Source organism: Eublepharis macularius, chromosome 6 (assembly GCF_028583425.1).
Source record: "Eublepharis macularius isolate TG4126 chromosome 6, MPM_Emac_v1.0, whole genome shotgun sequence".
NCBI classification, from domain to species: domain Eukaryota; kingdom Metazoa; phylum Chordata; class Lepidosauria; order Squamata; family Eublepharidae; genus Eublepharis; species Eublepharis macularius.
Genome location: NC_072795.1, coordinates 125,700,230 through 125,717,639, shown reverse-complemented (window position 1 = coordinate 125,717,639; position 17,410 = coordinate 125,700,230). Strand labels below are relative to the sequence as shown.

Below are 17,410 nucleotides of genomic sequence, written 5' to 3'. Positions count from 1 at the left end.
TGCCAGCGGAGCAAAAAGAGTCCGAAGCCCACCCACCCCCTTGCATTTTTACTGTCTGACTCAGACATTATCTCATACCTGGCACTGAGATGCATAAAGACACTGCAGCCATTGACTAAGGAGAGGGGGAAAAGGGATGGGGCTGCAGTTAGTCCCCCCCCTCCCCCCGGCTACTTCAGACATCCTAATCTGCTGTTCTGCTGGCTTCTGGTTTTTGAAAATCCCTTGAAATATGCCTGGAGAGCAGGGAAAGCAAGCACTGGTCTAAAACCAGTTGGGCCAGCCTAAGGCTTTTTTGATGCCCTATGCAAACCATACAGAAGTTTAGAATGAATGTTGTACTTACTAGACATTCAAAACAAACTGTACGGTTGAGGCTAGGGTGTAGGTGTTACGAGCTCCAGGTTGGAAAATTCCTGGAGATTTGGGGAGTGGAGCCTGGGAAGGGTGGGATTTGGGGAGGGGCCTCAACAAGGTATAATGCCATAGAGTCTATTCTCCGAAGCTGCTATGTTCTCCAGGGGAACTAATCTCTATGGCTTGGAGATCGGCTATAATTCTGGGAGATCTCCAGTCACCTCTTGGCCGCTGGCAACATTACGTGTCATTTGGTTGAGATGTGAGATGCCGTCCCCCTTGAACTCAAAGGTTTAACAACATTACATCCATCCTGATCGGAGTAAAAAAGTTAGAACTGGGTTGCGAAAGCATCTTTGGGAATACATCTCATGCTGATTTAGCCAGTAACGGTTAGCCACAATCAATGAAGGGGTTTTTGTTCAATAGAACACCAGAGTCAAATGATTCTTGCATAAATCTCTGGGGAGTCTGACAAAATATTTCAAGGCAATATCTCTTGGGTGAAATTCAGGAGATAACCTAAATGATCGAATTTGCCATTTTTGATTCCAGTTTATAATCTGACTGTGATATGGTCGAATACAGAGAAATTTTACAGTTGTCTTGAACCAATGATGAATGAGAAAAGCCCTGAGAAGGAGCATAAAAAGGGGAATCTTTCCACCAAACATAAATTTTGGAGCCTTGTCAATAGACTGGTGTGTAAAGATGGAGTCAATTTTATTAAAGGTTGTTTGCAGAGTATCAATTATCAAGAAAATTTGTGAAGCAAGGAGATTTAAAATATCACTCTGATCAGGACTGTAGGGTGCAGGGTGTAAACTACACTGGGCAACAACAGGAACAATCAGGTCCAAGACCGCTTGCATCAGAGCATTCTAATACATTCTCTAGGAGCACCTGAAACCGATTAGTGGTTTTTACTCCAAAATTGAAAAATGTTTCTAATCTGTTTTGCTGTACAGTAGAAATAATTTGCTTGACAGTAGGAATAATTAGAAGGCTCAAATTGGCAGCCTCAAATCAAATCAAATCAAATGTTCAGATCAAGAAACTCAGGGAACTCAACGTTTCAGCAAATAAACTTAACAAAGCTTAAAAAAACTAACAAAGCAATAATAACTAATCAAAAAGAGAAGAGGGACGATTCCCCTTCCACTCCTATCATACACAGGGTCTTAATATTTTCAGCATCTTTGAAAGAAAGAAAGAAAGAAAGAAAGAAAGAAAGAAAGAAAGAAAGAAAGAAAGAAAGGTAACGACACAAGGCCAGCCATTCTCAGATAACATAAAGTTTAAAAGAGCTAGAACCTGAAGGGGAGATAGAAGTTTAAAGCCAAATACAGTAAATTAGAATAGATTTCAAGAAACTCGGAGCTCAGCTACAACACCACAGCTGCGGACCAAAACAGAACCAGAAGGTCTATTCAGTGGGGCTTACTCCCAAGAAAGTTTTCTTTGGATTGATTTTTTCCCCCTCAAGGATGTTAACTTTCAACCCTGAATGTTTATAGGAAGGTTATAGATCCAGAGGAGTTAGCCGTGTTAGTCTGTAGTAGCAAAATCAAAAAGAGTCCAGTAGCACCTTTAAGACTAACCAATTTTATTTTATTGTAGCATAAGCTTTCGAGAATCAAGTTCTCTTCATCAGATACCTGATCCGAACTGGTCAAAAAAAAAAAAAAGGAAGGTTGGAAGTCTCCCCCCTGCTGGTTTCTAAAATGTTTAATTTTTAATGTTTGGACATTTAAAACCTGTGGTCATTAATGTTTATAAGCTACTAGTCCTTATGATGTTGTTAACAATCAGATTTTCATGATGAATATGAGAGCATATTTCACCTCTGAAGATATTCTTGACTATTCAGGGACTGGAGAACATCAGAATGCTGCAGAAAAATCAGTTAAAGGTCAACCTATCAAAGGATCAGGGTTGCCAGCCTCCACGTGGTGGCTGGAGATCTCCCGGAATTACAACTGAACTCCAGGTGACAGAGATCAGCCCCCCTGGAGAAAATGTCTGTCTTGGAAGGTGGACTCTATGGTATTATAGCTAACTGAAGTCCCTCTCCCTCCCAAATCTTGCCCTCTCCAGGTTTCACCCCCCAAATCTCCAGGAATTTCCCAACCAGGTGCTGGCAACCGTACAAAGGATGCACTTCTTTGTGAAAACTATTTTTGGGATATGTTGACTTTATGAATAGTAGAGTCCATTAGCACCTTTCAGACAAAACTTTATTGTTGCATAAGCTAACACAGCTAACTCCTCTGGATTGTTGAATTTATAATGAATTTTTGTAAAAAGGAAAAAAATGGCTCCGTACATATTGCAATGAGCATTACAAAGTGCATGAATTATTATCTCTGTTTGCTTATATTTAGAAGTGGTTATTATGTCACAAAAGGATACTCTATAGTTAGTACATTTGTAGACTTTAAGGGGTTCACCAGTAGCAACAAATTATCTTCTTGGTTCATGGTTTTGCATCCCCTTAAGCTTTTTGAAGGAAGAACTGCACAAGTGGAATGTGAAAGTAGTTAGTATACAGAACATATGCTACTGGAAACATCTGTGCATTTTCCCCGCGTGGGACTCACTATTCTTACCAAAACATTGACAGCTTGTCAGAAAAAGGGTCCTTAGGTCGTATTATGATCCCCTTGATCTATGAACAGTGGAGAGAAGCAGTGGAGTGGGGAGAGAAGGTGATCGTGAAGAATTTGGGGCTGTAGATAGGGTTGCCGGCCTCCAGGTAGCGGCTGGAGATCTCCCGGAATTACAACTGGTCTCCAGGCCAGAGAGATCAGTTCACCTGGAGAAAATGGCTACTTTGAGGAGTGGACTCTATGGAATTATGCCATGTCAAGGTCCTTTCCCTCCCCAAACCCCCCTTTCTCCAGGTTTCTCTCCCCAGATCTCCAGGAATGTCCAAACTTGGAGCAGACAACCCTAGTTCTAGAAGAGCTTTGGACTCCACACTATTTTCCAAATTGTTGCTAGATACTTTTTATATTCGCTAGTTTTTGCCTGGCTTGGATTTGTGAACTGCACAGATGTTAATTTGGGATTGCGTATGTTTTTTCCCACGATACTGTACTTTTTGTGTCTGGTGGCACACTAAAAAAAAAAAGCACTGCGTTCTCTGGACATCTGAAGCTCTTACTTTAATAAAACTAACTTCTAAGTAAACCCACTCGTAACAAGACACTTCCAGATTACGCAGACAACAAAGCACCAGAATGCAGAGAAGCTACAGCAATAATCTTAAACTCCGCACATGCGTAGAAGCAAACCTCCCCCCCCCACCCGACGGCGCTACGCACGCGCACTGGTGGGTAAGCGGGAGGTTCCCTCTGCCCTCAAGTTGCCCGTCAAATCACGTGCGACTGTTGCTTTACGGCTGTGCCCCGAAGCGTCGCAAATGTGCCATCATGGCGGCTTCTTCGCCCTCCTGTCCCGCCTGGCTGGCTCGCTTCGCTCAGATGAAGAGGCGAGGGGGTAAGCCACCCCCGATAAGGCCTCCGCAGCCCCTGATGCTGGCCAACCAGGTCTCGAACCGGCGCCTGAGATTGGGAGGTGAGTGGGTGGCCTGCCAAAATTAATGTCTGCCTAGCGAGGGCTTATGACATGCACCTGATGAAGGGCATGAATGAAACCTTATGCTTGAATGAAATCTTGTAAGTCTTTAAAGTGTCACACAAGACTCCTGTTTTGCCTTTTTTCTGTAATAGAGTAATCTCTCTGGGAATTATTCATTGGAGAGGCCGGGGATGGAATACAAATCTGCATACAAATCATAGTGTCTGTTTGCTTTCTTTTACTTCATTTCTACTCCTCCTTCCCCCCAAAGCAGCTTACATCATTCTCCTTTTCCTCAACAAGGTATGAATAGACACGCAAGGAAAAAAATTGGAACAGTAAGCCACTGTCCATGAAATGTAAGGCAGTATTTCATAAACTTTTGCCTCTACTGTTACTGTTTTTTTCTATCTGTGCCATGTATATGGATATCTGCTTGCTGGGTGTAACAGTTCAGGCATCTGATGAAGTGGGATCTAGCCTGTGAGAACTTCCACTACAGTAAGGAAGCAGACCTAAATAGGTCTGCTTAGAAGTAGCTCTTGGCATGAAACTAGTCCCGTTGATGAGACTGCTGTGTAGCAGTAATTGATTCACACTGTGTAATCTACTCTGAGGATCACTGAGAGAGGCAGATTATAAATACAGTAATTAATTTGGGAAGAGTGGTGGGATATGCTTTGTATGCATGGCTGCAATAAACAGTTGCACTATGAGAACAATATTCTTTTGATGTCCATCATCATGATGGATCTTGTTAAATTGTTCAAATTGCAAGAGGAAAAAGGGTTTTGAATAACTAGTTTACATATAGTTTCTCATGTGCTGAATAAATCTTTCCTTAACAGAAGAAAGGGTATGCTAACTTGTCACAGATCTCTAGACTAGGTCTTAAATAAATCTCTGCTCTCTGTGAGAGCTGGTGTGGTGTAATGGTTATGGTGTCAGACTATCATCTGGGAAACACAGATTCAAATCCCCCCCTCAGCAATGGAAGCTTTTTGGATGAACTTGAGCCAGTCACACACATGTTCAGCCTAACCTACCTCACAGGGTGGTTGTGAGGGTAAAATGGAGGAGAATCATGTAAGCCTCTTTGGGTCCTCATTGGGGGGAAAAGTAGGGTATAAATAAAATAAATAATCTGTACTGTCTTATGCAAGCCTTTTCAAATAATTTATTTTTGTGGTTATATCACTTGGCTAAAATGAAAATTCAACAACTAAATCAGAACTTTATGTTAACTTAGAGGGTATTTTATGCATCCAGGCTGCCTATTACACGACAGTATTCTTCCTTTGAGTTGGCTGTTGTGGAATGTTTGTCTATCTGTTGGCTGTTGTCATTTATCAGTATTTAGAGATTAGGGCTGCAATCCTATAAACTGTTTACAAGTGACCCCCACTGAACTCAATGAGATTTGCATCTGAGTCAGTCTGAATAGGACTGTACCGTAATCCAGTAGCAGAGCCAAATCTTTATTGTGTTTCTTCTAATTCCTTCCCAAGATCTTGTTGAAATGCATTGTTCTTCATTTATATGGGCTTCATCTTGTTTGTGCTTCAGTTGAAAATTGCAATCCTACACTCCCTGTTAGTGAACCTTGAAGAAATACTTTTTATGTTTGGTACCTCACACGAAAACACCCACTTGCTTGTGTATGTTCCCATGAAATATATAAATATCAACTTTAGAACTGTTTCTTTCAAGTCAGATGTACTTCCTCCATATTAAGGAACCACAAGGTCTCCTTGTTTTCTTTTACTTTAGAACTTTTTTCATTTGTTAATTTGAATGGGCATGGAACCATTGCTGTGACAAGGCACTTTGTAGATACATTTAATACAGCAAGACTATTAAATTTTGGGTTTTGCCATGTACAGAAATAGATAAGTGATGGCAAGTAACTTGATGCTGCAGGGAACTGCCTCTGGACTTTGAAGTTGAGTAAAGAACATGGACGTTCTGCAGTTGTGGTCTCTGTTTAAGAAAGTTATATGCTGCCTCTCCAGAGTACTGCTCAAGGTGGCTTATTTTTATGTCTTAAATTCTGTTTATGTCATTTATAGTCCACCTTTCTCACTGAGACTCAAGGCAGATTACATAGTGTGAGATTAGTAGTCAGTTTCAAGGACATTGCAATAAACAATGCAATAGGGTATATAAATGCAAATTTGCAAAGACCTAACATGAGCAGAAATCCAGTACAGGGTTGAAGAAGTGCTGAAACAGAGCATACGCAGTTTTAAGACTGAGATAATAAAAAAGCATAGAACTACCCAGTAGGATCATACTTAAAGCAGCACATAGTACACAGTAGCACATATTAGTGAAGTCTATGGTCCCTATCTCTTTAGTGAGACCATCTTACAATACCCTCCTATCTGAGTAAGAAACTCCTCTTGAATAATTCGGGTTTGCATTTTTTCTGAACAGCCAGGAGAGTGGGGGCTTTCCTGATCTCTTCAGGTAGGCCGTGCCATAAAGTAGATGTGACCACAGAGAAAGCACGTGTGCAGGCAGCTGTTGATTTTGCCCATGTGCAGAGTTCCACCTGCCAGAGTGTTCAGATGAGCAACTTAGGGAGAGAGACGGTCCTATATGCTGTACTAAAGCTGTGAAGAGCTTTCTATGTGATGGACAATACCATGAATTGAACCCAATAACTGATAGGTAGAGAGACTGCAAAACAGATGTAATATTCTTCTCCTAGCTCTCCTGATAATAAGAGCTGCAGCATTCTGCACTAACTGGAGTCTCCAGTTTCACTTAGAAGGTAGATCTATGTTTAGTGCATTATAGTAGTCAAGCATGGATCCAGGGGGCCAGATTGGCTGTGTACAGGGAAAAATACTATAAAATCATTTTTAAAAATTATCACCCCCCCCCCCGAAACAAGCCGCATGCATAAAACAACCATTGAGCATTATTAAATAAATACTGCATAAGACAGGCCTCAGATCAGAAGTGGATTAGAAAAGAGCTAAAAAGATAAAATCCTTAGTTAAAAGCCTGGGTACAAAGAAAGGCTTTGGCCAGGTGCCTAAAAGACAGTATAGTAGGTATCTGGTAAGCCTCATGGAGGAGGGTTCTTTAGAGGTGAGGTGCCACTACAGAAAATGCTGTGCTTCTAATTGTTACCCACTTCACGTTTAAAGGGCGGAGCATGGAGCCAATTTTAACTGGTGGGCTGGGCAATACAGGAGGAAATGGTCACTCCAGATACACACGGTCGCTGTATGCAGAGCGATAGTTGTAATACAGTAATCACACCAACTGGCAGTTTGAGAGTGGGAGAATATGCTGGATTTTTTATCTTCTCTGTTGTCCTTAGCCTTCCAAACAGCTAATTTCTATTGATTGTGTAGTCTGTTTCCCATATAAACAAGCGTCTTTATTTCTGAAGGCAACCTTGTGCTATAATTGAATGGAATATTGCTTTCAGTTGCTGTATAGATGTCATTAGCCAAAATCAGCTCAAATTCTGCAGCAACATTTTAATTTTAGAGCCAGTCATCTAGAAAGTACCACACACTTGTGTGAGTGTGCGCACACTAATACAGATGGAATACAAATATGCGGTAGAAGAATTTAAGTGTGTATAGTGCTCTGGAGGCTTCGTCTGTGGCAAGTAGCTAAAGGGATACGTTCCAAAGCTGGAACATTGCAAAACATGCTGACTGTTTCTTCAGTATTTACAAATCTGGAATTTGTGGGGAGGTGGGGGTGGTGGTGTAGTAAATATTCTCTCTGGCTTCCAGAAGAAAGCCATGTTTTTGTTTTGATCAGGGCTATTCACTTTTTGGATTTCCATCTGTATGAACTCTGAGAGGATGTGAAAAACATGGGGCAGGATTCTGAGAATCTTAGCGTTTTTCAAGAAAAAAAATTGTTCGATAACGCTGTTCAAGTGTTTACAGAAATCTCCATTGTTCACTTTTTCTGGATTCAGCACTTGTTTGTTTTAAGCCTCTGTTCCGATTTGCCTCCCCTGCTCTTTACAAATTACATAGACGTTTCCTTCAGACCATTCGTTATAGAAAAAGAAATTCCGTATTCTCCACTAACTCAAACATGAAGTCTTGAATAAAACAGAACGAAAGAGTTCCGTGGCCTTTTGAAAAATGAACATAATGTATTTATTTTATTTTGAGGCCAGAATTAGCTTTCTTTAGTGCAAAATTTCAGCTTTTGAAGGATTGAGTGCAGGCAGAAAATCAGTAGCACTGCTTATGATAAGATACAGTGGCCCTGGAGAGAAATGTTTTGGCAATTCTGAAGCCACTCTTTAAAAAACATTTTTCTAAGGAAGGAAAACCTTTGGGAAGAATTGAAATGTATGTGATATTTTTTTATCAAGCTTAAACCTGTGTACTATTTTTACTGGAACCTCTGCAGAATTTCTACAAATGTTTGGTTTTCTCCCCTGATTCATAAACTTCCAACTCCACATGGTTTCTAGGGCATCCCCTGTCCTCCAGAGGCAACATTTCACAGACATGTTGGGCTACTACAGGAGGAGGAAGACAGTAGAAAACACAAATTTTGTACTAAAAGAAATTGTAGTGTTTGGTCACTCTCATGTGGCTAAATAAATAGGGTTAGCAGCATATTTGGATATTGAGTTGTAACGAGCTTTTGCCCGTGTCTGAAACTAAGCTTCTACTAGCCAAAAGAAAGATGTATCTTTTCTCTTGGAAAGTTTTCAGCAATTAGTTCTCAGACCTGTCAAACAGATAAGTTCTTTGAACCAGCTGTTTATCAGTACATTTATTTATATAGGGTTCAATATGCTTTGCAACTCATTATCAAACACACAGACACCTGTCTAGAGTTTATTTCACTTTATTGAAAATACACCCTGGTTTTTTAATGAAGCAAGTAATCAAAATATAAATGGTTATTAATATAAATCCTATAAAAACAGAAAATATAAATGGTTATTAATATAAATCCTATAAAAACAGAGCACAGAAAGGCAGTAAGAAATAAGTTTGCTAACATTTCTTAATAAATTCCAAGTTTGACATAATCAAAGTTTCTCTGAAATACATAGGTAAAAATAAGTTCTCACCTAAATTCTCTCAAGAGATTTCTTCCATCAGAGCTCTGCTATTCTATCTGAGTTTGCAATTTTATACATCATCAAATGCAAATATTTAAGGTCTATTCACGTGATAGCACAAACAAACGATCATTGGTCTGATGCTTCACTGAATATTCATAGTTTCTATTGTACAACCTTGCAATTAGTAAAAAATCACGTTATACTCAAACTTACAAAACAAAACTATAAATCCCTGAGAAGTGTCAGAAAAGTTAAGTTGAGAGATCACCATTGGTTGAATCTCTGATAGAGGAACATTAATCTCGATAGAGTCCACTATTTTAATTAACTGTCAAAAGATTAAAGCACACCTGTTAGAATTACCTAACACATAGAAAAAAAACACAGAGACAGTTCATGCGAAGTCTGAAAATTCATCAGCACTGAATACAAGTGCTTGGCCTAGTATTGCTCAGTATTGATTATTGTCATGTGCTTTTATCTATATTGGTGCAACAGAGTTAAATTTCATAGCACTGAAAACACTGAACTCTTTGACAATTTACATGTTATAAAACATTAATTGTATATCAAATGAGTCATATTCTAAATATAAGTTTGAAAATACATTGCAGTTATTTCTTGTGGAGGCTGCCCCATGGCTGTCACTGACTTTCTAGTTCAGACATCCCATCTGACCACAGTTACCTCAACCTCTGGCATATAAACTCTCTTTAAGTGGAGATTTCTGATGGTGACTTGCTGGCTGATAAAAACAAAAAGATTGGTCCCAATAAATGGAACAAAAGAAATAGAGGGCTAAAACAAGATTTAGTTTGCTAACTTATACCGCTCCTACCCTCTGTCTGGGTTATAAGGAGGACCTCTTCTTTTTCCACTCCTTGTATCTGAAGGGAGCTCTGACTCTTGAAAGTTCATACCCTGGAAATCTAGTTGGTCTTTAAGGTGCTACTGGACCTGAATCTTGCTTTCTACTACAGGCCAACACGGTTATCCACCTGAAACTATTATTATGTAGTGTGTAAAAGATACAATAGCAAACTGTGTCTTGCTATAGTCTGTTGCACTTTAGAGTTCTCCCTCTCTCTCTCAATGTATGTATGCATATAATATTGGATTTACTGGCCAGTCATAAACCATGGCATGTCAGTGGTTATCACACTAAAGTGTGCTTAAGCATGATGTGTGACTTCAGTTAATTGCACCTGTACCTTGCCTGATGAACTGTGTAAGTGTTGGAAAACCCATTCATGCTTGTAGAATGGTTTCTATTGTTATGTTTCCTTTGTTGAGAATCAGATCTTTTTGGGCAAGGAGATGGATGCTTGTTTTATCCTCCTCCTCAAGGCTTCCTCGTGTACCCAATTTTTCATAGATACAATGTTTTAAGACAACTGGACATGAAGTTTTGGTTCCCAGGGAAGCTGGTGCTACCTTGGTTTGTGGTAACATCTTTCATCCCGTGCCACAAATGTGCGCTTGGATTCCCTGTCCCCATTTCATCTGGCATTGAGTTTCTTTTCTGAGACTTCTGCAGTAGAGTTGTCACAGATGTCAAATACTCCTGATTAGTGCAAGTTTCTTTCTTTGCAGAGGCAACGTGCATCACAGAGATGTCTCTAATGATGGCCTGTTGGAAGCAGAATGAGTTCAACGACTCGATTTGCGCCAAGGAGATCCAGGCGTTCTTTGAGTGTTCTTCAAAAGCAGAAGTAATTACAATTCTTATCGGTACTGTAGGAGAGGGTTTCCCTGGATAGTGTGAACAAGTCACCCGCCATCATTGTCTGTCCTTATATCAGCCTTTATTTGACCTAAGAATTGTGTAATAATTACGGTTATCTTAGGATATCCTGAATAGGGGAAAAGGAGAACATGGGTTCCCCTTGCTAAGTCTCCAGAGATCCTCTGTCCAGGTGAATAAATGTGTGAGGGACAGGTGACATGAGATACAATACAGATCTCTGGAGAACAATGCTAGCAAGAATGTGTGAACTTACCCTAAATGAGAGCCAACATTTATTTAGTGAACAGATGAGGTGTTCATTTGTCGTGGATTGGATGAAGTGAGTCCACAGAAGCGTTTGATAGAATAAAGATGTTTCCAAAAGAAGGACGTTAAAGAGAAATTAAACAGACCATTAACTGAATTTGAAGAATTAATCCAAAATATAGATTAGGAGGAGGAGAAATTAATTACTAAAATATATAGGATTTTATTAAGTCGGGGACAAATTCCGATGCAGATGATTAAAAAGATTTGGGAAGCAGAATTGAATATTAAATTTAATGGTAAGGATTGGAAACAAAAATTTCAACGATTTCCCTATAAATCAGTTTCAAGAGGTTTACAGGAGCATGCATTAAAGGTGTCTCAAAGGTGGTATCTGACCCAAGTTAGGATAGCCCACTTAATGAAAACAGAGAATAAAAATTGCGGGAGAGGTTGTGGCGAATTAGGGGATTCTATTTTCGGTAGATCTCTCCTGGATTCCCCATTTTAAAACAGAGCTTAATAATGCAAAACTATGCACAAAAGCTATAAAGAGGTTTTTCCACAATAGGGGAGGGAAGTATATTCCTGGAGAAGTTTAATCCTTTTAATCTGAAATTGGCTCCTATTATTCTTTATGGCTCAACTATTTGGATTAAAAGTATCTCTGATAATATCGACCAATCCCTCGCATAACTCTTAGCACAATTTCTTAGGAAAATTTTGAATATCCCCTTTTGTGTGTCTAATATATTGCGGGCAGAATTTGGACAGCTATCCTTGGAAGCAAGAACATGGCTATATGCCTTTAAACTGAGATCAAATTTGCTCTGCCTGGTTTGTTAGATGTTCTAAATAGGGATACCCACAAACAGGGGTCATTTTGTAGAAAAAGAGCTGGAGGAACTCATTAGCATAACTCATTAGCATATGCCACACCCCTTGCCATCACCAGAAGTGTGTCATTAGCATAATTGATTTGCATATGTCACACCCCCTGACATTACCTATCCTGGCTGTTTTGGACCCAATCCTAGCCATTCAGGGCTGAAATTGAGCCCAAAATGGCAAAAAGAGGCTGAAAATGGCCAGAAAGGGGCACAAAATGGTCAGGATCGGGCCGCTGCTGAGTGGGAGAGTGATCCACCACCTGTCAGAGGCCCGATCCGGGCCGTTTCAGCCCCAAAACGGGCCTAAAAGGGCCAAGAGTCAGGTGGGCGGGGCCACCTGACATGTGACCTCTTTGGGGAACTGCCGGAACTGCATTCCGGCGTGTTCCCCCTCAAAATGAGCCCTGCCCACAAATAAACTTGGCTGAAAGCCCTGGATGAAAAGCTAATAATAGCTGGATGTTGATTGATGATATTTTTGAAATGGACAAATCCAAAGCATTTTCTCTGATTAGAAATTGATTATAACAGCTTGATTTCGAGAGCCCCCAGAGTTTGTTCACCCCTGTCTTTTGGTCTTTCTTTCCCAAAATCAATACCACCTATATGTACTGTCTTACCATCCCACAATACTGCAGAGCTTTCTGGTTTGCAAGATTGAATATTATACCCACAGGAGAGATTTTTGAATAGGCCTTATTCCAAAAGAGTTTGCCCTTGTGACCTTAATAGGATCAATACATCCTTTCATGACCTGCTTGAATGTAGGTTCTTTGAAAATATTAGGGATTATTGTATTAAGTCTTTGATTAACCAGCTGGCCCCTTATACTCCAGAACCCCTGGCTCTTTTGCTTAGCAATAAGGATCCTAAATTTACCTTAGTAATTGCAAAATATGTCTCAGTCCTTTTAGCCCTTGCATCCACAAAATAAGGAATAAGTATTTTCTGCTGCCCAAGATTTATGAATCAATGAGCTTCTAAGGGAAAAGGAAAGGAAGGGAAACCAATATTTATAGAGATTGCTAAAATAACCCAGGAATAAATAAAACCAACTGTTGAATTATCATCTGCTCAACTTATTTACCAATGAAAACTCTCAGTGTAAACAAAAAACACTTATTAATTTTCTTTTAGTTGCAACTAGGATACTTCTTGCCCAGTGTTGGAAAAATGCTAAAGAGATTTCCTTAGGTAGGTGGCACACTAAATTAAGAAATATAGTGGCACTTGAAAATTTGACAAATAAGATTAGATTAATTCAGGGGAGAAAAAAGAGGATTTTAAGATTATCTGGAATGGTTTTATAATTTATTTAATGGAATTTCCAGAATAAAGGCTTCCCAGACCCCTCTGCCCCGGCCCAGCTGAGGGGTGTCCCAAGGCTGAGGAGAAAACGGACAAAGCTCCAGAGCCGATTAGGGAATTAACAGAACAGAAGTCTACTTTGCAAGGGTGGTTTGCAAGTAGAGGTCTCAAAACAAACTATTATGGTAGGTGGTTCTCGAGCGTTCACAGGGTGAGTTCTACAAAAGATTTTATAGCTTTGAGGCTTCAGAGTCACAAAACCCACACAAAGTAAAATGTAATGATTTATTAATCAGAGCGCAAGGTTATCACAAGTCACAAGACAGAATGTGAGGAAATAAAATAAAAAAGCCTAAAGCAATAAGCACTAACTAATACGTACCACAGTAATTCTTTAAAGAGGCAAATCAAGTTGGTTTCAAAGACGTAGCATTCAAAGTCTCTGGTCAGGATTCAAAGTAGTCAAGCCACACAGCAAATCACAAAGGTGGGAGCCTTGGCATCCCTCTAATAGTTGAGCCAGAAGCAAAGCAAGGGCAAGGGGCAGTTGTCTGTTACTGACACCCACCACGAGCTCAGACTCCATTTTTAAGTAGCCAATTGATACCAGTTGGGACCAGCATGACGCAGGCCTGACAGCCAATCAGATCACAACTGCTGACATCACCTGAAACGTAGGTGTCTACGTGAGGAGAGGGAGCTATGTCAAGTCTGTAGCTCTTGGCACATAGCCTAGTCTTCGCAGGTGCAAACTTATTTGCCAATTAACTCCAGAAGAGCCCAGCTATGGAAGCTCGACTAAGAACCAGCTAGAAGGGTCTTATCTCCAAGGGCAGAAGCCAAAAACCCGAAAGCAACTTGTTTCAAGGAGAGATGAAAAAGGCCCCTCAAAGGGGAAGGAGGGGGGGAGAAACTTTCCTAGCCAGGAGCAGAAAAGCTTCTGAACCAAGTTTCAAAAAGATGACTTCTCGCATAACATTTTTTCCTTTACAAAGCTCTTTGAAAAATGCTCTTTAATTGGGTGGAGAATCTTGGCTGAAATCTGGATAAAGTATTGAATAGTTATATTACAGGATATTATAATTTAGAAATGGATTTAAATGAATGTGTGTTAAATTGTAGCCAATGTGGATGGAAGCTCCCCCTCTTCCTCTTTTTTGTCTTTTCCTTGTGTTTCTTTTTGTTGCTGTTTGTTATGTAAAAATATAAAACTTTAAACATTTTTTAAAAAGAATAAAGAGGTTTCATCTTTAAGGTGTTGCAAGACTCCTGCATGAATTAAACTAACGAATGCACTGAAGGATAGTTGAGTTGAAATCAGGAGTTGCCTTGGAGGAGGTCCTGGTTCCAGCCATATACTTGAACAATCTCTTATTTTTGTAATCATCAACATAATCATCAGTTTTGAGCTTCAGTTGGAAGAAAAATGGGTTATAAATGTCACAGTGTGTTTCCTTCAAGAAGGAGATGCATTTAATGGAATGTCTTTGCCAGGGCTTTTTTTCTGGGAAAAGAGGTGGTGGAACTCAGTGGGTTGTCCTCGGAGAAAATGGTCACATGGTTGGTGCCCCCGCCCCCTGATCTCCAGACAGAGGGGAGTTTAGATTGCCCTCCGCGCCGCTCAGTGGCGTGGAAGGCAATCTCAACTCCCCTCTGTCTGGAGATCAGGGGGCGGGGGCACCAACCATGTGACCATTTTCAAGCGGTTCCGGAACTCCGTTCCACTACGTTCCTGCTGAAAAAAAGCCCTGGTTTACTATATTTTTTGTTTGTTTGCTTGAGCTTACCATGAATGACTAGTACAGTTTATCTCAGCCAAATCCAGTTCTGGCTCCCCTTCTATGTGTTTTTTTGGGGCGAAAAGGTTTTGAATTTCCTGCAACGTCCTTTGTGATATCTATAGAAAAATGGGAGAGATATCGCCTGACGTTCAAGGCATGTTGCTTTCAGTTCCCATAGTAGAATCTCTGAAGTAAGCACACTAAGCACAAATTTAGTTTCTAAATGTCTGGAAAGTAGCTGTGAGATGCTGATACCATTGGATATATTATTGTTGGGGCTGCCATGTTCTTTGGATTCCCAGAGATCTGTTCCACTGATGGCGGCACATCCTCTGCAGCAGGGGACCTTCATTTAATGCAGGAGGCTTTTCTGCCTGCCGACATTCCTTAGGCTATAAGAAAGTGCCAGTATTGTAGATTCCTAGGATGCAGTCTGCTGTTCCGACAGATATCAGACACTAATCTGCGTGCTCTTTTTCAGGCAGAACGCAAGGAGAAAATTCTTCAAGACTCCCTTGGTCGGTCAGGAAAGCTTAGTTCAAAGCAAGTCAACAAACTTATCAGTCGATTTCCCAACATTACTCACTATTATTAAAGGAAGCCTTGTTTCCACAAGGCACTAGGCGTCAGTGCTGAAATCGGACCATGTCTGCAGGTTCCCTGTTTCCTTGTCTTTATTGAAGGCTGATGTGGGGTCTGCATTATTTTGCTGAGGATTTTGTCTGAGCACTTCTTTTGGCGTGGAAGTGGAATCCAAGCTGCTGAAGAAAAGCGTTCCTTCTCATCAGAAACGCCGGATGTGTTTTGAGTAGAAGAATGTTTTCCAAAAAGAAAACGTTTCCTAAGAGAAAATGTACGTTTGAGCCTTGTGTGAAAGTATTTTCTAATTACATATCTAGTTGGATCAAAAAGAGTCCAGTAGCACCTTTAAGACTAACCAATTTTATTTTAGCATAAGCTTTCGAGAATCAAGTTCTCTTCGTCAGATGCCTGATACAGAGACTGGTCAAACACAGAAGAGCAAGAGAGGGAAGAGGCAATTAGGGGGGGAGGGGGAGGGAGCAATCAAAACATTCCTTTGCTAGTATATGTAAACATCTCCTTTTGGTGTGTGTATCAGTTGGCTTCAAAGGAGTTTGCCCTGTTAGTTTGTAGAAGCCAAACAGCTAGACCATCCAATTCCAATGCAGTATGGGCCTTCGGTAACCACAGCTCTCCCTGCCAGATGCATCTGACAAAGAGATCTGTGGTTCCCGAAAGCCCACGCCAGGTACCACTGAGCTCCCCCAGACCCCACCTCTGTAAAGGAAATCTGTTACCTGTGGTAATGTGATAACCATTCATAGTCCCTATTCAGTCCCAGCTTGACAGAGTCAAATTTGCATATGAATTCCAGTTCAGCAGCCTCCCGTTGGATTTTGTTTTTGAAAGGTTTCTGTTGAACTACAGCGACCTTTAAGTCTTTGATGGAATGTCCTGGTAGATTGAAGACGGCTAACTTCTCTGCATCTATATCTAGTTGGATCTGTTACTAGGTTGTGAACTGTGTTTTGGTGTTGATTTGATTTCTTCCTGAATTTTTGAAACTCTACTAGAGCATAGTTTCAGCCTATTACTGGTTAAGCACAGCAGTAGCTTCTAGCAGTCTTGTTTTTACAAAATAAGCATAAATAATAAAGTTTAAAAAAATACCCCCTATACAATGTGGAGGAAAATTTTCAGGTGTTCCAAAGGCCTGACAAAGTTACTGATAGCCAAATGAGCAGACTAGGGCTACATCTTTATTACAAATATTCTGCAACATTTACGAATCTCATCCTGTGAACAAAGTTCTGCATTACACAAGTCTTTAAGATGTGGAATTCACTGCCTAAGGATGCAGTGATGGCCACAGGCATACACAGCTTTAAAGGGGGTTAAACAGATGCGTGGATATGTCTGCATGTGGCTACTAGCCATGGTGCTTAAAGGGAGCCTCCACATTGAGAGGCAGTCAACCTCTGAATACCAGGGCCAGGAGGCAATTTCAGGGAAACGCTTCTGCCACTGTGCCTTCCATGGTAACTGGTATTTGAATTTTATTGTAACGGTCATTAGACCAGCAATACAGATAAAATCAGGACATAAAGCAAGATAAAAGTTGGGTGTAGTGGTTAAGAGTGCGGGATTCTAATCTGGAGAGCCCTGTTTGATTCCCCACTCCTCCGCTTGAAGCCAGCTGGGTGACCTTGGGCTAGTCACAGCTCTCTCAGAGCTCTCTCAGCCCCACCCACCTCACAGGGTGTATGTTGTGGGGATAATAATGACATACTTTGTAAACCACTCTGAGTGGGCATTAAGTTGTCCTGAAGGGTGGTATATAAATCAAATATTATTATTAAAATACATGTTTAAAATGCATATACTTCAAGTAAGATATACAAGCACCTGT

The 17,410-nt window shown here is 40.5% G+C and overlaps 1 protein-coding gene across 1 annotated transcript; it reads left to right on the top strand.

The window, feature by feature from the left end:
* The first annotated feature begins 3,773 nt into the window (after nt 1-3,773).
* Nucleotides 3,774-16,670, top strand: CHCHD1 (coiled-coil-helix-coiled-coil-helix domain containing 1). Its single transcript, XM_054983385.1, has 3 exons — nt 3,774-3,936; nt 10,601-10,719; nt 15,461-16,670. The coding sequence occupies exons 1-3, from the start codon at nt 3,792-3,794 to the stop codon at nt 15,572-15,574; spliced, it is 378 nt and encodes a 125-aa protein (XP_054839360.1). The 5' UTR covers nt 3,774-3,791; the 3' UTR covers nt 15,575-16,670.
* The last annotated feature ends 740 nt before the right edge of the window (nt 16,671-17,410 follow it).

Excerpts from the sequence above, each read along its gene's own strand:
- CHCHD1 (XM_054983385.1), top strand. The coding sequence starts at position 3,792 with ATGGCGGCTTCTTCGCCCTCCTGTCCCGCCTGGCTGGCTCGCTTCGCT. Across the intron at positions 3,937-10,600 it reads CCGGCGCCTGAGATTGGGAG|AGGCAACGTGCATCACAGAG; the intron begins GTGAGTGGGTGG and ends CTTTCTTTGCAG. Across the intron at positions 10,720-15,460 it reads AGTGTTCTTCAAAAGCAGAA|GCAGAACGCAAGGAGAAAAT; the intron begins GTAATTACAATT and ends GCTCTTTTTCAG.